Below are 26,709 nucleotides of genomic sequence, written 5' to 3'. Positions count from 1 at the left end.
GTTCAGGATATTTAATTTCGTTTTTATTTTAATCCTCTGACATTTCTATTTGTGTTGTTCTTATTTACTGTCTGATTGAGATTTTACAATTTGGAAATTAAATCACTCATTTAGTACAACCTGTTGTCAAGAGTGATTTCTGACCCCCGACCCTGACCTTTGTGATGTCAGTGAAGATGTCACCACTCCGAGGCTCTGCCCCTTTCCCGATCAGGATCAGAACCGGAGCAGATTCTCAGAAACTGGTTTACATCTCCAGTCCAGAAGAAAGGATAAAGTTTCTCAGTGAATTTATTCCCAGTGTAGGTGTGGAGATTGGGACTTGGTGGTCCACGTTGTAAAATGAAACTGTCCCAGACTCATAACTGAGATAAATTCCCACCTTCCCGGGGATCTGACCGACAGGGAGACGGGATTCAGGAGAGGAGTTTATATAAAACTGATCCTGACGCCGCTCAATGGTCCAGAATCCAGTCTCTAGGCTCAGACTGACCCAGCCCTTCCTCTCCACAGACTCTGCGGCTACTCCCAGTCTCCAGCCCCGATTCCCCATCACCTCCACCTCCCAGTAATGTCTCCCCGATGTGAATCCCTCTGATCCCAGCACACAGGGCCAGTGTGTAAACCTCTTCCTGGTGTCAGGGAGACTCCTCTGGGTCCCGGTCCATCTCAAACTCTTCAGATCCTCAGACACTTTGAGCCAGGGATTCGCTGTTTCCACATCCAGGGTCACAGAGACTGGGAGAAAAAACAGAAAATTAGAGACTCACTGGGGATCCAGGGGGGAGACTCACTGGGGATCGGGGGGAGACTCACTGGGGATCGGGGGAGACTCACTGGGGATCGGGGGAGAGACTCACTTGGGATTGGGGAAGATTTCACCATTTTTGATGTGATTTCCTGGTCCTCAACATCAAAATAAGCCGACCTGATATGTGTGTGTGTGTGGGACTGTGTGTGAGACTGTGTGTGTGTCTGTCTGTGTTTCTGTGTGTGCCTGTGTGTGTGTGTGTGTGTGTGTGAGAGAGAGAGATCATCAAAATAAACTAATCTCTTCTCAAATTTAGATGAAGATCTCAACACCGAGATATTTCCGTTCTGCTCTGTGGAAACAAATATGGCGGATTCTCCGCTTCACGACACCGGAAGTGTGATCGGGCGGAGAATCGGGCGTAATGCACAAATCGAGGTTTGTGCCCGGCACTGATTCCGACGCCAGGCTCCAGTCCCTCCCTGGCGGTGAAATCAAAGTTTGTGCCCTGCAGCGGGCCCATGTAAAACCCTCATTTACATAGATTTAAATCTAATCAGCGGATTGGACACAGTATGCTCCGCCCTTCCACAATGCTCCGCCCTCTCAGGCAGAAGTCACGCGGGTGTGAATTAGTGCAAATATTTCCAAACGGGGACTGGGCTCCATGGCTGCTGAGGGGCAGAGAGAGGGTAATAAACTCTCAAAAAGCCTTGTTGGACTTGCTGGGGGGGCTGCCTGGGCCGGGGGGAGTAACGGGGAGCGACTTGGTGACAGGTCTGTGCACTCGGGGTGTCCCCCTCGGGATCGGGGTGGCCTGGCTCAGACCCCCATTGCTGCAGTCTGGGTTTTAAACACACCCCTTTGCTGCTTCTCACAGGCCCCTGGCTGCTCACTCTGCTGACTGCTCACTGTGTCCTGGAAATGTTCACAGAGCCTCTGGTCATTTGGGAGCCCACCCAGGCCGCCCCTCTGGAAAGCCTCAGACCCCGGCTGAGCCATCACCGGGATGGGCGTGGCCAAGCTCAATCAGTCACACACCAGGTGCTGCCACTCCTCAGTTCCCTCATCAGAAGCTCAGCCCCACTGCAGGGGAAGCAGGGGAATAGCAGAGCTCACCCCAAACAAAGGACACATGCACCGTGGCCTTTGGCACCCTCCCTGGCACACTGCCCCTCTCAGGGCAGAGGCCTCACCAGTCACACTATCAGCCAGCCCACCCCTCAGGACCACCAGCTGTCTCCAAGCCCTGCCTGCCCACCGCGCCCCTGCTCCCATCCACCCTGCCCCCGGACAGGTTGTAACAACCTGTGTGTCACACCCAGGACCCACATCACACTGCAGCTAAGCTCCCAGCAGACACACACTTCCCTGCCTCACCCCCATCTGTAGGACCTGCCAGCACACAAGCCTCTAAGCATGGAGGCGATTGGTGGCACACGGTGACCCTCTCCATGCAGATATGCAGATTCCTCAGTTTCCCGAGGTGTGGGATCAATCTCCCTTCCCCTCGGAGACCTCGGGCGGGCGCCGTTCAGTTCTGGTTTCCACAAACAGGAACCAGACAGAACGGCATCGTGGGGGTCTCCCAGGGGATCAGAGGCTCCCAGGGGCACGCCCACTGGGCAGGGTACCTGTCACGATATGCAGACATGCAGATAATGATATACAGACTGAAGGATCTCAATAAGAATATAATGCGTGAACACTACCCCATCCCGAAGCGGGAGGAACTCACCAGTCAGATGGCACACGCACGTTCTTTCACCAAGTTAGATGCGTCACATGGATTTTGGCAAATCCAGCTGGATGAGTCCAGCAGAAGGCTCTGCACCTTCAACACACCGTTTGGCAGACACTGCTATAACCGCATGCCGTTTGGCATTGTCTCGGCATCAGAGATCTTCCATCGCATCATGGAGCAGATGGTGGAGGGTATTGAAGGGGTTCGTGTGTACGTGGACGACATCATCATATGGTCCACGACCCCTGAAGAGTATGTTTCCCGTCTCCAGCAGCTATTCCGCCGTGTCCATGCCAATGGCCTGAAGCTGAACAGGGCCAAATGTTGCTTTGACATGTCGACACTCAAGTTCCGAGGTGACCAGATCTCTCAGCAGGGCGTGCGCCCGGACACAGACAAGGTCAAGGCCATCAAAGCCATGAAGGTCCCTGAAGACAAGAAGGCGGTATTGCGCTTCCTGGGCATGGTCAATTTTCTGGGCAAGTTCATCCCAAACATGGCCTCACACACCATGGCCCTACGAAACCTGGTGAAAAAGTCCACTGCCTTTGAGTGGAAGGCAGCCCATCAGGCAGAGTGGTTGGAGTTGAAAGCCAAGCTCACCACTGCACCCGTTTTGCCATTTTTCGACCCAGACTGGGAGACGAAGATCTCGACAGATGCGAGCCAGGGATGGGCATCGGTATGGTGCTGCTTCAACGCGATGACACTTCATCCTGGGCACCGGTAGCCTGTGCATCGAGGGCCATGACGCCCACCAAAACAAGGTATGTGCAAATAGAGAAGGAATGCCTGGGTCTTCTCACTGCAAATCTCAAGTTTCCGACTATGTCTACGGCCTGCAGACATTCACTGTCGAGACGGATCATAGGCCTCTGGTCCACATTATCCACAAGACCTGAACGACATACGCCTCCGGTTGCAGCGCATCCTCCTTAAACTCAGAAGGTACGACTTTGACTTAGTGTACATGCCTGGCAAGGAGCTCATCATCGCTGATACATTGTCCCCCTCCCTCACATTGCCTAGTGAACCGCTGGAAATCAGCCGGCAGATTGAATCACAGGTGCAGCTGTGTGCTAGCACCCTCCTGGCGTCTGATGAGAAGGTGGTTCGTATCCGCAAGGAGACAGCCAAAGACCCCCTCTTGGAGCGTGTCATGCACCACCTCGCCAATGGCTGGCAGACAAGGGCAGTTTCCTCAGTTTTTACAATGTAAAGGATGACCTGACGGTGAGAGATGGTATCCTACATCAGCTGGACCCGGATTGTCATTCCACTCAGTCTCCAGAGCTTGGTGCTCTGCCAAATTCCATGAGGGACACTCCTGGGTGTCGAGAAGTGCAGATGCAGAGCGGACAGGCTGTCTACTGGCCCGGTATGTAGCCAGGACATCTCAAACATGGTCCTCAACTGTGCGACCTGTCAACACTTCCAGCCAGCACAGAGCAAGAGACGCTCCTAGCAGCATCGAATCTAATCTAGACCTCCTGTGTCCAAGATTGGCATCGCCTCTTTTGTACGAATGGTCGTGTCTAACGTTTTGATTATTGACTATTCTTGAAACTACCCTGAAGTCGTGAAGCTCTCAGACCTCACATCTCGGCCATCATCGAGGCCTGTAAGGAGACGTTTTTCCAGGCATGGTATCCCACACTGTCAGGAGTGACAATGGCCCGTGCTTCAGCAGCCACGAGTGGTCTATGTTGCCAAGTCATACCATTTCAAACATGTAACTTCCAGCCCACACTATCCGCAGTCCAATGGGAAGGTTGAAAATGGGGTGCACATTGTGAAACAGCTCAGCTGCAAGGCCGCGGATTCTGCTTCTGACATCTACCTTGCGCTGCTTGCGTACAGGGCATGTCGCCGGCTCAACTCCCAATGAACAAGGACCTGCGGACGACACTTCCAGCCATACACTTGCCCAACCTGGCTCACCTCCCGGTGCTGCAGAAGGTGCAGCAGCTCCGAAACCAGCAAAAGCAGGGCTATGATGCTCATGCCACTGATTTACCCGTGTTATCCCCGGCAGACACTGTCAGGATCAAGATACCGGATGGTGGCTGGTCAGCTCCAGCTGTCGTTATTCGGCAGGCAGCGCCCCGCCCGTATGTTGTACGTATGGCTGATGGTTCTGTTGTGAGATGAAACAGACGGGCACTGTGCAAAGTTGCCTGCCCGCAACCGCTTTCTTCTCCATTTCCGTCTGTTGTTTTGCCACCTCCTGATACCTCGAACTACGAGGCCAGCAGTCAGGCTTCTATCCCGCCTGTCAAGGCCCCGTCGTCCCCACCACCACCTCTCCGGTGGTCGACAAGGATCAGACGCAAGCCCCAGAGACGGGACTTATGAACATTTGTTTTGTTTGCTATATTCTGTTTTCTCACATTAGACAGCTGTCTTCACATGTAAATACGTTCACATATGCCATCGCTTGTAAAGATGTTAATATATGCCACCACATGTAAGTACGTTCCCAAATGCCAACAAAACATAAAAAAAGGGGAGATGTTGCGATATGCAGTATGCAGATAATGATATACAGACAGGCAGCTAATGAACACAGAGAACAGGACATGACCAATGAGCAGGCAGGATACTGAGGGGTGGTATCTCACTGTAAAAGGCACGAGGCACTCACACTCCACCTTTTTCAACTGATGAACATCTACAGAGTGTGTCAGGGTGTATGTACAGTATCACACCTCCAGCACGTGGCTGAGAGCTAGTCTGGTTCAGTCAGACAGAGTAACCACATTTAGGTTGGCAAAGAGTCGAACTCATAGAGAACTGTGCTAACTGTGCTACTGGTTCAATAAATCAGATTGAACTCACGTCAGGGTCTGGAGTATCTTTTGGTGAAAGCTGCATCCAGTTGCAGCCTGTGTTATCCCAGAGTACATAACACATCAGTACCCTGACACTGCTGGTGCCACCCAGACACCCTACCACTACCAGCCTGGCATTGCCAAGTTGCCCAGGTGGCACGGCCAACCTGATTCTCCACAGACAAACCTCTACCTTAATCCTCTCCCTGGATGTATAAAAGATATTCATCCAGAGTGAGTGCAATGTTTCATAAGAACATAAGAACTAGGAGCAGGAGTAGGCCATCTGGCCCCTCGAGCCTGCTCCGCCATTCAATTAGATCATGGCTGATCTTTTGTGGACTCAGCACCACTTTCCGGCCCGAACACCATAACCCTTAATCCCTTTATTCTTCAAAAAACTATCTATCTTTACCTTAAAAACATGTAATGAAGGAGCCTCAACTGCTTCACTGGGCAAGGAATTCCATAGATTCACAACCCTTTGGGTGAAGAAGTTCCTCCTAAACTCAGTTCTAAATCTACTTCCCCTTATTTTGAGGCTATGTCCCCTAGTTCTGCTGTCACCCGCCAGTGGAAACAACCTGCCCGCATCTATCCTATCTATTCCCTTCATAATTTTAAATGTTTCTATAAGATCCCCCCTCATCCTTCTAAATTCCAACGAGTACAGTCCCAGTCTACTCAACCTCTCCTCATAATCCAACCCCTTCAGCTCTGGGATTAACCTAGTGAATCTCCTCTGCACACCCTCCAGTGCCAGTACGTCCTTTCTCAAGTAAGGAGACCAAAACTGAACACAATACTCCAGGTGTGGCCGCACTAACACCTTATACAATTGCAACATAACCTCCCTAGTCTTAAACTCCATCCCTCTAGCAATGAAGGACAAAATTCCATTTGCCTTCTTAATCACCTGTTGCACTTGTAAACCAACCTTCTGTGACTCATGCACTAGCACACCCAAGTCTCTCTGAACAGCGGCATGCTTTAATATTTTATCGTTTAAATAATAATCCCGTTTGCTGTTATTCCTACCAAAATGGATAACCTCACATTTGTCAACATTGTATTCCATCTGCCAGACCCGAGCCCATTCACTTAACCTATCCAAATCCCTCTGCAGACTTCCAGTATCCTCTGCACTTTTCGCTTTACCACTCATCTTAGTGTCATCTGCAAACTTGGACACATTGCCCTTGGTCCCCAACTCCAAATCATCAATGTAAATTGTGAACAATTGTGGGCCCAACACGGATCCCTGAGGGACACCACTAGCTACTGATTGCCAACCAGAGAAACACCCATTTATCCCAACTCTTTGCTTTCTATTAATTAACCAATCCTCTATCCATGCTACTACTTTACCCTTAATGCCATGCATCTTTATCTTATGCAGCAACCTTTTGTGTGGCACCTTGTCAAAGGCTTTCTGGAAATCCAGATATACCACATCCATCGGCTCCCCGTTATCTACTGCACTGGTAATGTCCTCAAAAAATTCCACTAAATTAGTTAGGCATGACCTGCCTTGAACGAACCCATGCTGCGTCTGCCCAATGGGACAATTTCTATCCAGATGCCTCGCAATTTCTTCCTTGATGATAGATTCCAGCATCTTCCCTATTACCGAAGTTAAACTCACTGGCCTATAATTTCCTGCTTTCTGCCTACCTCCTTTTTTAAACAGTGGCGTCACGTTTGCTAATTTCCAATCCACCGGGACCACCCCAGAGTCTAGTGAATTTCAGTAAATTATCACTAGTGCATCTGCAATTTCCCTAGCCATCTCTTTTAGCACTCTGGGATGCATTCCATCAGGGCCAGGAGACTTGTTTACCTTTAGCCCCATTAGCTTGCCCATCACTCCCTCCTTAGTGATAACAATCCTCTCAAGGTCCTCACCTGTCATAGCCTCATTTCTATCAGTCGCTGGCATGTTATTTGTGTCTTCCACTGTGAAGACCGACCCAAAAAACCTGTTCAGTTCCTCAGCCATTTCCTCATTTCCCATTATTAAAACTCCCTTCTCATCCTCTAAAGGACCAATATTTACCTTAGCCACTCTTTTTTGTCTTATATATTTGTAAAAACTTTTACTGTCTGTTTTTATATTCTGAGCAAGTTTACTCTCATACTCTATCTTACTCTTCTTTATAGCTTTTTTAGTAGCTTTCTGTTGCCCCCTAAAGATTTCCCAGTCCTCTAATCTCCCAGCACTCTTTGCCACTTTATATGCTTTTTCCTTCAATTTGATACTCTCCCTTATTTCCTTAGATATCCACGGTCGATTTTCCCTCTTTCTTCCGTCCTTCCTTTTTGTTGGTATAAACCTTTGCTGAGCACTGTGAAAAATCGCTTGGAAGGTTCTCCACTGTTCCTCAACTGTTCCACCATAAAGTCTTAGCTCCCAGTCTACCTTAGCTAGTTCTTCTCTCATCCCCTTGTAATCTCCTTTGTTTAAACACAAAACACTAGTATTTGATTTTACTTTCTCACCCTCCATCTGTATTTTAAATTCCACCATATTGTGATCGCTCCTTCCGAGAGGATCCCTAACTATGAGATCATGAATCAATCCTGTCTCATTACACAGGACAAGATCTAGGACCGCTTGTTCCCTCGTAGGTTCCATTACATACTGTTCTAGGAAACTATCGCGGATACATTCTATAAACTCCTCCTCACGGTTGCCTTGACCGACCTGGTTAAACCAATCAACATGTAGATTAAAATCCCCCATGATAACTGCTGTACCATTTCTACATGCATCAGTTATTTCTTTGTTTATTGCCTGCCCCACCATATCGTTACTATTTGGTGGCCGATAGACTACTCCTATCAGTGACTTTTTCGCCTTACTATTCCTGATTTCCACCCAAATGGATTCAACCTTATCCTCCATAGCACCGATGTCATCCCTTACTATTGCCCGGATGTCATCCTTAAATAACAGAGCAACACCACCTCCCTTACCATCCACTCTGTCCTTCCGAATAGTTTGATACCCTCGGATATTTAACTCCCAGTCGTGACCATCCTTTAACCATGTTTCAGTAATGGCCACTAAATCATAGTCATTTACGATGATTTGTGCCACCAACTCATTTACTTTATTCCGAATACTACGAGCATTCAGGTAAAGTACACTTATGTTGGTTTTTTTACCTCTGTTTTGAATCTTAACATCTCCAGTTTTATTCCTTTTGTTATTACTGGGCCTATTCACTGTGCTCCCCTCAGTCACTGTACCTTGTACTGTCGCCCTTATGGATTTCTGACTATGTCTTCTCTGCCTTGCACTTTTCCCCTTACTTCCTTTTGTTTCTGTCCCTGTTTTACTACCTTCCAACTTCCAGCATTGGTTCCCATCCCCCTGCCACATTAGTTTAAACCCTCCCCAACAGCTCTAGCAAACACCCCCCCTAGGACATCGGTTCCAGTCCTGCCCAAGTGCAGACCGTCCGGTTTGTACTGGTCCCACCTCCCCCAGAACCGGTCCCAATGCCCCAGGAATTTGAATCCCTCCCTCTTGCACCATCTCTCGAGCCACGCATTCATCCTATCTATCCTGACATTCCTACTCTGACTAGCTCGTGGCACTGGTAGCAATCCTGAGATTACTACCTTTGAGGTCCTACTTTTTAGTTTAACTCCTAACTCCCTGAATTCTGCTTGCAGGACCTCATCCCGTTTTTTACCTATATCGTTGGTTGCCTATGTGCACCACGACAGCTGCTGTTCACCCTCCCCCCCTAGAATGTCCTGCAGCCGCCCGAGACATCCTTGACCCTTGCACCAGGGAGGCACATACCATCCTGGAGTCTCGATTGGCTCCCACAGAACCGCCTTCTATTCCCCTTACGATCGAGTCCCTATCACTATAGCCCTGCCATTTTTCTTCCTGCCCTGCTGTGCAGCAGAGCCAGCCACGGTGCCATGAACCTGGCCTCTGCTGCCTTCCCCTGGTGAGGCCATCTCCCTCAACAGTATCCAAGCGGTATATCTGTTTTGCAGGGAGATGACCGCAGGGGACACCTGCACTGCCTTCCTACTCTTGCTCTTTCTTTTGGTCACCCATTTTCTATCTCCCTCAGTAACCCTTCACCTGCGGTGTGACCAACTCGCTAAACGTGCTATCCACGACCTCCTCAGCATCGCGGATGCTCCAAAGTGAGTCCATCCGCAGCTCCAGAGCCGTCAAGCGTTTCCTCAAGACAATTGAGAAAATGGGCTTTGCTGACACTTTCAGGAAATGGATTGCAATCCAGGGCTTGTTCCCCAGCTCCACAGTGAAGACCAGCTGACTCCATCCCCCTCACCACTCCTCCTCCCTCAACAGGCAGACAAAGCCTCATTCCCAGGCTTCTGTCCTAACCTTGGCCATGGACATGAGTCTGGTCCACAAGGTGGAGATGTATCAGGAGGATGAGGATTGTAGAGGAGGAAAGGTTCAGCTGGGAATGGCGGAGTTTCCACTTGCTGAAGTTTGTAAAGTATCGATGGGTTCTGGAGACAGAGCTTCATCTGAGAGTTCCTGTATTGGTGATGTTTAGGGAGCTGACAGTTTCAGCTGACCAAGCTGAGAATGATTTTTAGAAAGTGGATGAGGTGCATGAATCAGACTTTAATGCCAATCAGGACCATTTTTATCCTTATTTCTTTATAACAAAGCCCTTAAACATTCTCTCTGCCGACGGATTCTCCGTGCGCCGGCAGCGCTCCCACGCCCGCGGGTTTCCCGGCGGTGTGGGGTGGCCACAATGGGCCAATCCCATTGGCAGGTGGCAGAGACGGAGAATCCCGCTGCCGGTGAGGGCCGCCGCCCAGGAAAAAGGGAGCTGGTGGGCCGGAGAATCCCGCCCGGTGTCTGTGATATTTATATGGATAATGATTCAAATATAAGATATAAATCAGGACAGAGGGACTTCCGGTGGCGAACCATGGAGGAGTAGGTCGCACATTGGACAGCTCCCGCCTGTGACGGACGTTTGGACCTTTTCCCCTGTTTTTCGCTGGATTTTATTGGATAAATCAGTGAAGAGTGAGACAGTAAGGAGAAATCCCCCTCCGGTGTACGGAGAATTGGACCAGAAGTGGCCGTGTGAGAAGACAAAGTCCTATAAGGAAGACGCGAGCAGAGCCGGCAACGCGGGAAAACATGGCGGAGAAGCAGGGCCGCGGGGAGACGGCACAGTGGTCAACGGGGCAGCTGGTGAGTTTTTTGAAGATTGCTTCACCAAGCTGAAGAAGGACACGCTGGACCCGATTAAAGCTCCGATTGATCAAGTCGTACAGAATCAGGACCCACGGGACAGCGATCCAGGAGGTGGAGAAAAAGGGCGGCCGAGCACGAGGAATACATAACCGTGCTGGAGACCAAGATGGGGATGATGAACGACCGCCAGAGAAGAATGCAGGAGAAGCTGGAGGACCTGGAGAACAGGTCCAGGAGGCAGAATCTTAGAATTGTCGGCCTCCCTGAAGGCAGTGAGGGATTGGATGCAAGGACTTATGTGACGGACATGTTGGAGAAGTTGATGGGGGCTGAGGCGTTCCCTCGGCCCCTGGAAGTGGAGCGCACAGAGCGCACAGAGCCCTCGCGAAGAAGCCCCGAGCGAACGAGCCGCCGAGGGTGATGGTGGTACGCTTTCACCGATTCCTGGACAAGGAACACGTTCTGCGGTGGGCCAAGAAGGAACGGAGCAGCAAGTGGGAGGAATTGTGAGCTGCGCGTTTATCAGGACCTGGGACGGATTTGGCCAAGAGGCGAGCTGGATTCATCGGGCAAAAACGGCCATCTTTAAGAAGGGGGTGAAGTTTGGGATGCTGTACCCAGCCCGTCTGTGGGTCACACATGAGGAACGGGGCTTCTACTTTGATACACCAAACAAAGTATGGAACTTTTATTAAAGAAAAGAGGCTGGGGTGAATTAAAAAACACTGAAGCCTTGGAGATTACTGGTGGTGGTGATTTGTTGTGCTGGGCTGTATCAGTATCAGTAGTGCTGTGTGTAATAAGGGAACTGATTGGATGGCTAAAGGCTAATGGTAACTTTGGTCTTGCAGGGAGCTTGTTCGGGGGGTGGGGGGGTGTTCGTTGGGAGTTGGTTCTGTTTTCTGAAGTGGCTGTTTCTTCACTGTTTTTTCTGATCTTTGTTTCCTGGGGAATGTGATGCTTTAATATGTTTGTCCAAGTGGGGGGAGAGGGGATAGAACCAATGGGGAGACAGACTGCTTGTTGCCGGGGCGGCGCTATCAAGTCAGCAAGGGTCAGCTGACTCTCGGAAGCACAGTGGGGGGTGAGCAGGGTGTTAAGCTGGAGCTGGACTTGGGGGGGTTGGGGTTGCTAGTGTTGTTGCAAGGGGGGGAGAGGTGGGTGGAGCTGTTTTGCTGACTGGGGAGAAGCTGTTACTGAGGGACAAATGGGAGGTCGGGAAAGGCGAATGCCCGAGGGCGGGGGGTGGGGGGGGCTCGAGGAAGCAGCGGGCGCGAGCTAGAGGCTGGCCTAAAAGGGTGATGGCTAGTCGGCAGGGGGAGGGGGAGGGGCGGTAAGCCCCCCCCGACCAGGCTGACTACATGGAATGTCAGAGGGCTGAATGGGCCGGTCAAGAGGGCTCGCGTGTTTGAGGGGGCTGAAGGCGGACATGGCAATGCTACAAGAGACACACCTAAAGGTTACAGACTAGATGATTTAGGTCATGTGGAGACTTAGGCGGAGCGATGGCAGATGGAGTTTAATCTGGACAAATGTGAGGGATTGTATTTTGGATGGTCTAATGCTGGTCGGCAATATCCAGTGAATGGCAGAACCCTCAAGACTATTGAAAGTCAGAGAGATCTAGGTGTATAGGTCCACAGGTCACTGAAAGAGGCAACACAGATGGAGAAGGTAGTCAAGAAGGCATCCGGCATGTTTGCCTTCATTGGCCGTGGGCATTGAGTATAAAAATTGGCAAGCCATGTTGCAGCTGTATAGAACCTTAGTTAGGCCACACTTGGAGTATAATGTCAATTCTGGTCGCCACAGTACCGGAAGTATGTGGAGGCTTTAGAGAGGGTGAAGAAGAGATTTACCAGGATGTTGCCTGGTATGGAGGGCATTAGCTATGAGGAGAGGTTGAATAAACTCGGTTTGTTCTCACTGGAACGACAGAGTTTGAGGGGCAACCTGATCTCAGGTCTACAAAATTATGAGGGGCATAGACAGAGTGGATAGTCAGAGGCTTTTTCCCAGGATAGAGGGGTCAATTACTAGGGGGCACAGGTTTAAGGGGCAAGGTTTAGAGGAGATGTCCGAGGCAGGTTTTTTACACAGAGGGTAGTGGGCGCCTGGAACTCGCTGCCGGAGAAGGTGGTGGAAGCAGGGACGATAGTGACATTTAAAAGGCATCTTGATAAATACACGAATCGGATGGGAATAGAGGGATACGGACCCAGGAAGTGCAGAAGATTTTAGTTTAGACGGGCAGCATGGTCGGCACAGGCTTGGAGGGCCGAAGGGCCTGTTCCTGTGCTGTACTTTTCTTTGTTCTTTGTTCAGACAAGATTGAGAAATGGGTGGATTAGCCAAGTATAGGGGCTGCTTTAGCACAGGGCTAAAGAGTTGGCTTTTAAAGCAAACCAAAGCAGGCCAACAGCACGGTTCAATTCCCGTGCCAGCCTCCCCGAACAGGAGCCGGAATGTGGCAACCAGGGTCTTTTCACAGTAACTTCATTTGAAGCTTACTTGGGACAATAAGCGATTTTCATTCATTTCATTTCCACTCAGGGCTCGACTCAAAGACCGGGGGGATAGCGATCTTGATCAACAAACGAGTGGCATTCGAGGCTGGGAGAATTGTGTCAGACAAGGTGGGATAGGGTACATAATGGTGAGTGGGATGTTGGAGGGGGTGTGGGTGGTACTTATGAACATATATGCTCCGAATTGGGGACGATGTGGAATTGATGAGGTGGGTGTTTTGTAAGATCCCAGACTGAGAGTCACATAACCTGACCATGGGAGGAGACTTTAACACAGTCACTGATCCGGAATTGGAGCGGTCAAAATCCAGGACAGGGAGGAGGCCGGCAAAGGAATTGAAGGGGTTTATGGAACAGATTGTGGGAGTAGACCCATGGAGGTTTGCACGGCCAAGGGTGAAGGAGTTTTCCTTCCTCTCACATGTCCACAAGGTATGCTCTCGCATCGACTTTTTTGTTCAGGGCAGGGCGCTAATACCGGAGGTGGTGGATACTGAGTACTCGGCAATCGCAGATCATGCCCCACATTGGGTGGATCTTTTTAAAAATAAATTCGAGTATCCAATTCATTTTTTCCAATTAAAGGGCAATTTTGCGTGTTCCATCCACCTACCCTGCACATCTTTGGGTTGTGGGGGGCGAAACCCACAACAAACACGGGGAGAATGTGCAAACTCCACACGGACAGTGACCCAGAGCCGGGATCGAACCTCGGACCTCGGCGCCGTGAGACTGCAGTGCTACCACTTCGCCACTGTGCTGCCCTCATTGGGTAGATCTACAGATTAGTGTGGAGAGAGGGCAACGCCCACTGTGGAGACTGGATGGGGGGTTGCTAGCGGATGAAGCGATCTGTGGGTCGGTTAACAAGTCCATCCAGAACTACCTGGAAACAAATGATACAAGGGAGGTCTCTGCAGCCACGGTTTGGGAAGCTTTGAAGGCAGTGGTCAGAGGGGAATTAATCTCGATACGGACCCACAGAGAAAAGGGGGGACCAGGCTGAGAAGGACAGGTTAGTGGAGGAGATACTCCAGGTGGACAGGAGATACTCGGAGGCCCCGGACACGGGGCTACTGAGGGAGCGGCGGAGGTTACAGGCGGAGTTTGGGCTGTTGACCACAGAGAAAGTGGTGGAACAGTTGAGGAAGGCAAGGGGGCGATTTATGAGTACAAGGAAAGGCAAGCAGAATGTTAGCGCACCAGCTCAGGAAAAGGGAGGCGGCCAGGGAGATAGGTAAAGTAAAGAGTAGAGGCAGGAATACTGTCCTGGACCTAGCAGGGGTAAGCGAGGTGTTAAAGGACTTCTATAGTAAATTATATGAGTCGGACCCCCTGGCTGGGGTGGAGGGGATGAGGCAGTTTTTTGATCAGTTGAGGTTTCCGAGGAGAGATGAGGATCTGGTGAAGGGGCTGGGAGCCCCAATTGAGATTGAGGAATAATCAAGGGGCTGGAGGGCATGCAGTCGGGCAAGGCCCCGGGGCCTGATGGCTACTCGGTGGAATTCTGTAAGAAGTTTTCAGAGATATTGAGCCCACTGCTGGTGAGGACATTTAATGAAGCAAGAGAGAAGGGAGTCCTCCCCCCAACAATGTTGCAGGCCTCGATTTCATTGCTCCTGAAACGGGAGGAGGATCTGGAGCAATGCGGGACATGCAGGCCAATTTCTCCACTGAATGTGGATGCCAAACTGCTGGCTAAGATATTGGCCACAAGGATAGAGGACTGTGTCCCGGGGTGATAAAGGAAGACCAGACGGGATTTGTAAAGGGCAGGCAACTCAAGGCCAATGTTTGAAGGCTCTCGGAAGGAGAGGAGGTGGAGGTGGTGGTAGCGATGGATGTGGAGAAGGCTTTTGATCGGCTGGAGTGGAATTACCTGTGGGAGGCGGTGGGAAGGTTTGGGTTTGGTGAGGGCTTTATTGACTGAGTGCAGTTGCTCTATTAGGCACCAGTAGGGAGTGTGCGTATGAACTGGCTGAGATTGGGTATTTTAAACTACATGGAGGGACGAGGCAAGGGTGCCCCCTCTCCCCATTACTGTTTGCTCTGGTCATAGAGCCATTGGCCATGGCATTGAGAGCCTCTAGGAACTCAGAAGGGTTGGTCGGGGGGGGGGGGGGGGGGGGGGGGCGCACCGGGTCTCGCTTTACACAGATGACCTGCTCATGTATATTTCAGACCCGTTGGAGGGGATGGGGAAGTAATGCGAATCCTGGGGGAATTTGGCAATTTTTCGGGGTATAAATTGAACATGGTGAAAAGCGAGATGTTCGCAATCCAGGCAAGAGGACAGGAGAAGAGACTGGGAGAGCTGCTGCTTAGAATGTAGGGAAGAGCTTTCGATATCTGGGAATCCTGGTGGCCCGGGAATGGGAGGCACTGACACAAGTTAACCTATCCTGGTTGGTAGAACAAATGGAAGGGAACTTTCAGAGATGGGACATGCTCCCGCTATCACTGGCGGGGAGGGTACAGACCGTGAAAATGACGGTCTTCCCCAGATTTCTGTTTGTATTTCAGTGCCTCCCCATCGTCATCCCAAAGGCCTTTTTCAAGCGGGTGATATAAGGTTTATTTTGGGCTTTGTGTGGGCGGGTAAAACCCCGCAAATGAAGAAAGTGTTGCTGGAGCGCAGTCGGGGAGAGAGTGGGTTGGCGCTGCCGAACTTCTGCAATTACTACTGGCGCTAATATAGCCATGATTAGGAAGTGGGTAGAGAGGGAGGGGTCGGCATGGGATGTGGATGGACGGCGGCGTCATGTAAAGATACCAGTTTGTGAGCACTGAGAACGGCACCTCTTCCGTTCTGGCCGGCCTGATACTCCACAGTCCGGTGATGGTGGCGGCTCTGAGAATCTGGGGGCAATGGAGGAGATCTAAGAGAGTGGAGGGAGCCATCGTTTGGAACCCCGATTATACTAATCATCGGTTTGTTCCGGGTAGGCTGGATGGTGGGTTCCGGAGATGGCAAAGGGCAGGAATTAGAAGGATGGGGATCTATTTATAGATGGGAGCTTTCCCAGCTTGAAAGCCTTGGAGGATAAATTTGAATTGCCAGCAGGGAATGGGTTTAGGTATTTGCAGGTGTGAGACTTCCTGAGAAAACAGGTGCCGGCCTTTCCGCTGCTGCTGCCATGGGGGACAACAGGATAGAGTAGTTTCCAGTACCTGGGTGGGAGAGGGGAAGGTATTGGATATTTACCAGGAGCTTTCGGAGGCGGAGGAACGCCGGTGGAGGAGCTTAAGGGCAAGTGGGAGGACGAGCTAGGAGGAGATATAGAGGCAGTCTATGGGTAGATGCCCTAAGAAGGGTTAATACCCTCCTCATCATGTTGACAGTGGCTAGGATAAGTACGTTTTCTCGGGTAGAGGATAGGTGTGCAAGGTACGCATGCCTGAAGCTTAGAGGGTTTTGGCAGGGGTTTCACTAAGGCAATGTCCACGGTACTAAAACATGATTGGTGCCGAGTCCGGAGGTAGCGATCTTTGGAGTGTCGGACGAGACAGTAGTTCAGGGGGCGAAAGAGGCCGACGGCTTGCCTTTGCCTCCCTGTAGCCCGGAGATGGATTTTGTTAATGTGGAGGGACTCGAAGCCCCCGAGTGTAGAGACCTGGGTTAGTGACATGGCTGGGTTTCTCAGTCTCGAGAAAATAAAGCTCGCCTTTAGAGGGTCAATGGTCAGGTTCACCCGGAGGTGGCAGCCGTTCGTACGACTTTCTCGGGGAAAATTAAAATGTCAGCAGATGCAGAATTCCAAGCGGGAGGCGGGGGAAAGGGCCGGATTGTTGTTTTATGGTTGGGGTGTGTGAAGATTGGGCTGGGGGAGTAAATGTTTATTATACCATGTTGATGTCATTGTTAATGTTATTATTATAAAAATTTTCAAATATATCAAATTTAAAAAAAAAAAAATCAGGACAGAGGAACTTATCTGAGTTTTACCAGGGTTAATGACATCCAACATTCCTCGCCATCCTGGTATGGGAAAGGGCTGTTGAATTTTCCGATGGACAGGACACCATCTGCGAGGTGACAGTATTTTAATCTCATTGCTAATCCTGTAAATATTAAAGAGTTGATTATAAATTGACCAGAAACACTTTGCTGAGTAAATTTTACCAACTTGCCCTGAGTTTCAGTAAAGTTCATGTCCTACTCCTCTTCCCAGATGTTACCATCCTGAAATAAACAAAAACACAAATCTGAGTTGACAGAGACGGACTGTCTATATCCAGAAAGCAGAAATGACCCTCACATTGTTACAAGCTGCTGAGAATTGTCAATTCCCATTGCTGCAGACATGGAATAGAAAGAGGATGTTACACAAAGGATATTGAAGCACAGGAGAAAGTATCAAAAAGATTGACAGCAACTGAGAGGCTCAACTAACAGCAAAGATTGATCAACTTTACTGTAGAAAAGAGAAGACTGATAGAGATCTTTCAAATGATGAAAGGTGTCGGATTTGATAGATTCAGTGAAGATGTTTCCACTTGTAGAGAATCCAGCAAATCGGGATAGAAACATAATATAGTTACAAATAAATCCAATGGGGAGTTCAGGAGAAACTTCTTTGCTGAGAGAGTGATGAGAATGTGGAACTGACTATCACACGGGGTGGAATTTACTCCAGTCTGTCACAGCAGTGAGCATGGTGTCCGGACATAGGGGGCAGGATTCTCCGACCCTGCGGCTATCTCTGCAGGATCCACCTGGTCTTACGACCAGAAAGTCAGCGTCACCCCCGCACTGATCCTCTGCCCGGTGGGGGCTCACAGCCGCGCAGGGTGAAGCCCCCAGCTTTCTCAAGCGTCTCCCCCCCCCCCCCCCCCCCCCCCCCTGACTGTGAAGGGGCAAGATCCAAGGGGCTGGCACTGCAGTCAATAAGAAGGGTCAAGAACGGTCAACCTGGCTCCCGGGCCTACAATTCACACCAGAAGGAGCAGCCGGGTGGGGAATTGGAATTTATCAGGGATTGGGGCTGAGGTTTTTAAAAATAACTTCAGGGTAACAACCAAACCCTGGGGGGATTTGGGTTTGAATTGAGGAAGGTTTGGGCTGAAATGTGGAGTTTTTGTCTGTGGATTTTCAGGAGAGGCTTTTTAATAAGTTGTGGTGAGTTGTGTGTTTATGTGAAGCCGAGTTAAATTGTGGAGGGAGTTAAATCGGAAAAACCATTGAATGCTGTGTAATTTTATTACATAGTTTAGAGCTCTTTGTATTCGGTGTTGGGAGTGTTTTCTGAAAAACAAGTTTGTGGTTGAGTCTGTGTATTTAATATTTCTACAAAATAATCTTATTGTCAAAGTAGGCTACATTAACACTGCAATGTAAAGGTACTGCGAAAAAACCGCTCGGCGCCACATCCGGCGCCTGTTCGGGTCACAGAGGGAGAATTCAGAATGTCCAATTCACCGAACAGCCGTCTTTCAGGACGTGTGGGAGGAAGCCAAAGCACCCGGAGGAACCGACGCAGACACGGGGAAGACGTGCAGACTCCGGACAGTGACCCAGTCAGGAATCCACCTGGGACCCTGGCACTGTGAAGCAACAGTAACTAACCACCGGTGCTAACCACTGTGCCACCCTATGTTTTTTCTAAAATCCTCAAGTCAAGACTATCTGTCAGAGGAAACAGGAGTGTGAACCTCTTACAGTCCCTCAATCAGGTTACACAGTGCAACTGAACAAGGGCATTCCCGCTACATCCTCAATCCCACAACCTCTCCCCCCCACCCCTCCCAGAATCCCACCAGTAATCCCAACAGGGTTTGATTTTCAGGCTTCCCGTATTGTGAGACCCCTGCTCATTGCTGGGGGAATACCAGTGACAGCAGGATGAGAACATTAATTGCCCTGTTAAGGGGCTGAATTGGTTACAGGAAGGCTGTCCCCAAGACTTACCACACGGACTTAATTCTGTGTAGAGATGGAAAGACAACAGAAAACTCCACACAGTGTCATTCCCCATTGATGGAACCATCAATTCACCAGACACGTGTTTCCGATATGAATCTATATATTACATTCACCACACCCATGTCCCCTTCCACTCACCCCACACCCTGACTAAATGTACCCTGGTGTCAAACAGCATTAAATTCCACCCACCCAGGGAAAGCCAGGGATACATTTAAGGAGAAGCTGGATAAACACATGAGGGAGAAAGGAACAGAAGGATATATTGACAGGGATATGAAGTAGGATGGGAGGAGGCTCGTGTGGATCATGTTGTGACTGTGAACTTTCACTGAAATAAACTGAAATATAATCCCTCACCTTCAGAAATCTCACTCCGTCTTTTTGTTCCAACTGCTTTTCCAGCTTTGAGAGTTTCTCCTGAATAGAATTTAAATTCTTCTGAATTTCACAAAGATTTTCCTCCATTGTTTTTAGAATTTGTTCCTCTTCTTCCCTGAGATCTCGGATGAAACGCTGCTCTTTCTCAGTGAGAATCTGGTGCATTTTAGTGAACTCGGATGTGATGTGGCTCTGCAGACTGACCGACTGTTTCTATAAGAAGAAACATTAAAAATAATATGTTTCTGTCATAAAAACAACAAAATAATGAATTAAATTTGGAAGCTCAGCACAGGGAGACTTTACCCTAATTTGGGAAATCTTCTGTTTCTGCTGCTGCTCCATTTCTAGAACCGTCGATTTCTTCTGTGTGAGAGAATCTAAGGAAGATTTCACCCATCCTGGGATTGGGAGAGAAAATCAGAAAATAAAAGTGTTAGACCCTGAAATGTGATCAGATAATCAGTGGATCAAATCTGTTCCCTTTACCTTGTAGATTTCAACAGCTTCTTTAATCGGGATGAAGCGGTGTTCTCTGTGTTCCTGTGAAACTACACAAATCACACAGATCAATTTCTTGTCAGTTTCACAAAACAGCTTCAGTTCTTCCTGATGTTCCTCACAGTAAAGTTTACTTTCCTTCTCTTCCTGATTCAGCTTTAATTTTCGAGCTTTCTCAGCCAGATTCACTAAGACCCGACTGCCTCTGAGGGTTCTTTCTGGAAACTCCTGTCGACATTCCGGGCAGGAGTTTATCTCCTTCTTTTCCCAACACTGGGTGATACAGGAGCGGCAGAAGTTGTGTCCACACTCCAGTGAAACCGGATCAGTGAAGAAATCAAGACAAATGGGACAAATTGCCACCTCGGTCCAACTTTCCCCCTGTTGTCTGGAAGCCATGTTCACACTCAGCACTTCCTGATTCAAACCACTTTCAGTTTCAATGTTCCTGCCCTGCTGCTGAACACATTCAGTTCAGTAACTCCCTCATGACGTTCACGGCAATACTCAAGGAATTATTGTTGTTTGCTGCTCTCGGTCCCATTGCTTTGGGAGTTGGAGATAAAACCCGGAGCGGAATTCAGAATAAACCGGGTTAGAGGGAATAATTGAACCCAGGCGATGAGAGTGAAGGTCTGTTGGTGGTGGGGGTGGGTGGAGAGAGGATGGGAGGAGGTGGGGATTTTGCCCTGTGAGTGACTGGCAGCCTGCTGCTCTCCTTCATTAACTTCTGTCTCAAAGCAGCCCCAGGCATGGATGGTCAAACTGTGTTTTACTTTGTGGGAAACACAAACTGAAACATATTGTCCAGCTCCTCCTGACCTGTCCCTTTAAATGCACCATTCCCCAATAATGCTGGCCGATCCAACAACGTTAATATCCCTTAAATGTACAGAAATATGCGGCGGGATTCTCTGTTCGTGAGGCTAAGTGTTGGCGCCGGCGCAGGATTCGTCGAGTTTCACAACAGCAAAGCTGACGCCACACCTGGACCGATTCGGCTACTGTTGAGGGGTTAGCACCGGCGCCACGTGGAACACAATCGATTCCAATGAGAAACGGTTCTGGATTGGCCAGGTCTGAGATTGACACTCAGGAGGCTGACAAGCTGCAGCTACACAGACACACTTCACTCCCCACACACACCATCCCAGCCAACAAGACGGCAGCGAGGAGAGCAGAACCCCGGAGACACCGAGCTGGAGACCCTGCTGGATGTGGTGGAGGAGAGGCCTGCGACCCTGTACCCCGGCCCGGGAAGGAGGCTGCCAGCCGCCGCCGTTCAGCGTGCCTGGGCGCAGGTGGCAGATGCGGTTAGCGCCGTGAGCAACACCATCCGGCCCAGTCAGCAGTGCCGGAGGAAACTGTCCGACCTCCTCAGGGCGGCCAGGGTGAGTAGGCAGCGCTGTGCCCCTGGCACCCACCCCCATCCCACACACCCATAACCCACCCCCCCCTCCAACCCGGAGAGCAGGCATACGCCCCCCTCCCCCACCCTGAACCACATGTTGGCACCCATACCGGCCGCCATGGCCGGGATCCCGAGCGACTGAAGCCACCAGGTACCCACCCCCTGGGCTGCATGCGCTGGACTGTCTAACACTGTCGTTTTCTGTTAACCCCCCCCCCCGCCAGGAAAAGTCCGCTCAGAACTGCCGGGAGTGGGAGATAACTGGAGGAGGACCGCCGGACCTGCGGACCCTCACTGTGACAGAGCAGAGGGTCCTGAACGTGGTCGGCGGCCTGGAGGAATGGGAGGTTGCCGGGGTGGAGGGCGGCCATGGGCAAGGAGGTGAGACCCTGAGTTACGGTTCCCCATGCCACGTGTGTCAAACCAACCCCCCCAACCCTCACCCTCAGCCCCACACCACCCTCACCCTCAGCCCCGCACCCACACCACCCTCACCCCCACACCACCCTCACCCTCAGCCCCGCACCACCTCACCCTCACCCCCACACCACCCTCACCCTCAGCCCTGCACCACCCTCACCCTCACCCTCACCCCCACCCTCACCCTCAGACCCACACCACCCTTACCCTCACTCTCACCCCCACACCACCCTTACCCCCAGCCCCACACCACCGTCACCCCCAACCTCACCTCACCCCTCACACTCAGCCCTGCACCACCCTCACCCTCACCCCAACCCTCACCCTCAGCCCCAAGTTACCCTCACCCTCACCCCCACACCACCGTCACCCCCAACCTCACTCTTGGCCCCTCGCCATGGCCCTCACCCTCAGCCCTACGCCACCCTCACCCTCACACCACCCTCACCCTCAGGCCCACACCACCCTCACCTTCAGCCCCACGCTATGACCCTCACCCTCACCCTCAGCATCACCCCCACACCACCTTCAGGTGCAGGCGGAGGTGGAGGAGGACAATCGCGTGCAGGTGCAGGAGGGGGTGCTGACCATGCGTGCCACCCAGGCCAACACCACACGGTGGCGTCTGCGGTGGAGGCATTGGGGGGGGAGGGGGGGGGGGGGGGGGGGGATAGGGCTTTGGCATGGATCAACATTTCCTAGGCCTGGGACATTCTCTGCAGGTGCTGGCCGAGGCCCAGGACAGGGTTACCGCCTCACAGGCAGCCATGTGCCAGAGCCACCTGGAAATAATAATAATAATCTTTATTGTCACAAGTAGGTTTACATTAACACTGCAATGAAGTTACTGTGAAAATCCCCTAATCACCACATTCCGGCACCTGTTCGGGTACACAGAGGGCGAATTCACAATGTACAAATTACCTAAACTGCACGTCTTTCGGGACTTGTGGGAGGAAACCGGAGCACCCGGAGGAAACCCAAGCAGACACGGGAGAAGGTGCAGACTCCGCACAGACAGTGACCCAAGCCGGGAATCGAACCTGGGACCCTGGCGCTGTGAAGCAACAGTGTTAACCGCTGTGCTTCCATGTTGCAGATTTTATGCAGACTTGCTAAAAAGTGACCCCGCCCATTGTGGGTGGGATTCCCCTTGCAACATCTCGCGAGACTGGGTTGAATCTCACTAGGCGTTGCGAGCTGGATAGATCCCGGGAGCGGGGTCTCCCGGCTTTCACCAGCCAAGCTGTGACGCGGCGAGCTGCTTTTCTGGCAGCGTGGCCAGAGGATCGCGCCTTTAGAATTTGTTTTCGCGCTGGGGAGCTGAACTCAGAGATCGCACCGCCATTTTGAAAGGGTGCGCCGATCTCTAAGTGAGCTTCTGGGTCCACCACCACCCATGGTCAATGTCACCCCCCACACAGCCCTTAAGTGAGGACATCCCGCTATAGGGACCCTGGAGACCCCTTCACCAGGCCTCCCCAAGCCCCCTTACAGTAACCTCTCCCTTCCAGGACCCCCACCATCATCCTCCCAATCTCCCGGAGGCCCCTACTTACCTGCCCTGCACACCCCCACCCTTCAAACCCCCCCTCCACCCTCATTTCATGGGCCTGGCCCCCCTCGGCCCCTGACCCTTGGCTGTGCCCCCCTGGCACTCTGGCATCCTTGCACTGCCACCCTGGCACCCAGTGCTCCTGCCAGCTTGGCTGCAGCAGAAAACGGGTGTGGAGGGACGGAGAATCCCGCCCAGGATCTTTATACAGATCATGGCAAACAGCACAGGAAAGATCAGCTTCCATCTCGAAGGACTGGTCACCTTGTTCTGTGTCCTCAGTAAAATGATGCTTGGTGTTCAGTGAAATAATTTATGTTTAATTTCCTGATTCCAGCAGCAGTGTTATAAACCACGGCCAGGAAGGGGCGGGGAAAAGAGGAACAGAAATAGATTGCAGATAAATAACATTTCACAGAATCGCAGCATGTTTACAATGCAGAAGGAGGCCTTTCAGCCCATCGTGCCTGTACTAGCCCTCTGAGCCAGCAATTCCCCCAGTGCCATTCTCTGCACCTCCTTTTCAAATCACAGAAAGCTTCGATTGAATCTGCCTCCACCACACTCTCAGATATTCCTGACCCGAACCACACACGGCCTGGATGATTTTTCTCGGATTGTTTTTGCTTCTTTAAATCTTTGCCCTCTCATTCTCAATCCTGTCACGAGGAGGAAGCTTCTCCCGAAATACTCTGTCCAGGTCTCTCCAGATTTTGAATATCTCGATCAAATCCCCTCTCAGCCTTCTGTTCTCCAAGGAAAACAGACCCAGCTCCTCCAATCTATCTTCATCTCTGAAATTCCTCATCCCTGGAACCATTCTTGTGAATCTTTTCTGGGATCTCTCCAATGCTTTCACATCTTTCCTACAGAGCGTCACCCAGAACTTCACAATACTCCAGCTGAGGCTGATGGAGCATCTTTTACAAGTTCAACACCATCTTCTCACTCTTGTACTCTCAGAATAATAAGGGAAATTCCTATTCTGTCTGTCTCCCCTCTCCCTGTGGATTTAATGTTGATCCCGTGTTTTTCCAGCACTGGGAGATTCCGGAGGGGCAGAAGTTATCTCCACAATCCAGTATTCCCAGATCTGTAAACAGATCCAGACAAATGGAACAAGCGGAGTTCCTCGGTTATTCCGTGTGCCGCTGTTTGGAATCCTTGTCCACACAGTATTTCCTGATTCAAACCGGTTTCACTTCCAATTTGGGAGAGAGTTTGTCAGCAGTCAATTGGAAGCTGCGAGCTCCTGTTCAGCACCGAAGGGGCTACAGGGGAAAGGTTTCAAAGTATTCACCAGACTGGGGAAAAAAGCAAATGACTGCGGAGGCTGGAATCTGAAACAAAAACAGAAAATGCTGGTCAATCTCAGCAGGTCTGAGAGTATCTGTGGGGAGAGAAGGGAGCTAACGTTTCCAGCCTGGGGGGCTCTTTGACAAAGTTTTGGGAAAAGACTGGGCTTTGATTCCACAATTGGATATGGGGAGTCTCTCCTTTCCTCAGAGAATCTGTTCCAGTCAGGATTAGGATTGATTAATGACACTCAGTGAAAAACAAGAAAAAGGACATCAGTATTTTTAAACCGTGGGCTGGTGAAGACAGAATCTGCACTGGCATTGTATATCCAGAATCACACACAGACACACACAGGAGCCCCGGCAAGTTTCTCATCCAACCCAGTTTGATTCTTCTGATCCAGTCATTGAAACCCAAAGGGAAAGGCTTAATGCCAGAGAGGAATGGGTTAATGCCAGAGAGGAAAGGGTTAATGCCGGAGAGGAAAGGGTTAATGCCAGAGGAAAGGGTTAATACCAGAGAGGAAAGGCTCAATGCCAGAGAGGAAAGGGTTAATGCCAGAGAGGAAAGGGTTAATGCCAGAGAGGAAAGGGTTAATGCTAGAGAGGAAAGGGTTAATGCCAGAGAGGAAAGGGTTAATGCCAGAGAGGAAAGGGTGAATGCCAGAGAGGAAAGAGTTAATGCCAGAGAGGAAAGGTTAATACCAAGAGGAAAGGGTTAATACCAGAGAGGAAAGGGTTAATGCCAGAGAGGAAAGGGTCAATGCCGGAGAGGAAAAGGTTAATACCAGAGAGGAAAGGGTTAATACCAGAGAGGAAATATTCGATGCCAGAGAGGAAAGGGTTAATGCCAGAGAGGAAGGGTTAATGCCAGAGAGGAAAGGGTTAATGCCAGAGAGGAAAGGGTTAATGCCAGAGAGGAAAGGGTTAATGCCAGAGAGGAAAGGTTCGATGCCAGAGAGGAAAGGGTTAGTGCCAGAGAGGAAAGGTTCGATGCCTGAGGAAAGGGTTAATACCAGAGAGGAAAGGCTCGATGCCTGAGAGGAAAGGGTTAATACCAGAGAGGAAAGGCTCGATGCCAGAGAGGAAAGGGTTAATGCCAGAGAGGAAATCCCTTTCCTGCTGCTGTGTGCATCCTCTGATAAATGGAAGTTTTCTCAATCAGGAAACATTAAAGACAAACACACAAAACCCACCCTCAGAGCAGCAGTTTGTAACAAATGGAGTGTGTGTGTAAATAACAGCAGCTTTAAACAGAAAAGAAACAAGATTTCTGGATGGATTTGTCACACTCTAACCGGCTGATCAGTTACAAGGGGCAGGATTCTCCGGAAAGATTTCCAAGTGTGGGAGCGAGCGGGAATTGCCGCGAGCTTCCCGGCGTTCAGCCCAGTCAGGCCGGGAACGCAATTCAACGTTAATTGGTCCACTTAACCAGGCCTCACGGGCTTCTCGCCGTAAATAACGGCTCGCCAGCTGATTGGCCGGCACTGCGCTCGCCAGCCCCGCCCGCTAACAAGGTCGAGCAGCATTTAGGCTGCACTTGCTCAGCTAACCCCAGCCAGCTCACAACAATGGAGCCCAGGAGACCCGCCCCAAGATTCGGGGGCACAGATCTGGGGAGGCTGTGAGACGCAGTGGAGGCCAGGAGGGATGTCCTGTTCCCCCCGAGGGTCCTGGAGGATGAGCCATAGGGCAGCCAGTGCCGCCTGGGATGAGGTGGCAGCGGCTGTGAGCTCCGGGAATGTGACCAGGAGGAATGGCCTCCACTGCAGGAAAAAGGTCAATGACCGACACCGGGCAGCACGAGTGACTGGACACCAACACCCCCCACCCCCCAAGGGAGCATCCACCCCCCCAACTCCCCATGTGACCCCCAACCTCTCTACCCCCTCCCCCTTCAACCCCCCCCACTCCAACCCTTCACATCCCCCCTCCCACCACTGTGAATCACACATGTGGCTAACAATGCCCTCTCTGTGTCTCCTCAGGAAAAGCTCTGCCACAATCGGCGGGAGACGGCCCAGACCGGCGGTGGGGAGCCAGACTTAAGAATCCTCACCTCCTTCGAGGAGCGGGCCGTGGAGGTGACTGGGGTGGCCGAGGACAGATTGGTCACCCACGCGGAGGTTGGAGGATGCGGCAGAG

The 26,709-nt window shown here is 50.9% G+C and overlaps 1 protein-coding gene and 1 pseudogene across 1 annotated transcript; both read right to left on the bottom strand.

The window, feature by feature from the left end:
- Positions 1 to 179: 179 nt before the first annotated feature.
- On the bottom strand, positions 180 to 17,050 carry LOC119976432 (E3 ubiquitin-protein ligase TRIM39-like). The gene is given in 3 exon segments (XM_038816966.1): positions 180 to 326; positions 329 to 738; positions 17,019 to 17,050. Coding segments are annotated over 3 exon segments (579 nt in total). The 5' UTR covers positions 17,041 to 17,050.
- Positions 17,051 to 17,273: 223 nt separating this feature from the next.
- Positions 17,274 to 20,696, bottom strand: LOC119975842 (annotated as a pseudogene).
- Between the last annotated feature and the right edge of the window lie 6,013 nt (positions 20,697 to 26,709).

This window comes from Scyliorhinus canicula, chromosome 13, assembly GCF_902713615.1.
Source record: "Scyliorhinus canicula chromosome 13, sScyCan1.1, whole genome shotgun sequence".
Taxonomy (NCBI): Eukaryota; Metazoa; Chordata; class Chondrichthyes; order Carcharhiniformes; family Scyliorhinidae; genus Scyliorhinus; species Scyliorhinus canicula.
The sequence above is the reverse complement of the archived record's forward strand: the minus strand, read 5'-3'. Positions and strand labels throughout refer to the sequence as shown.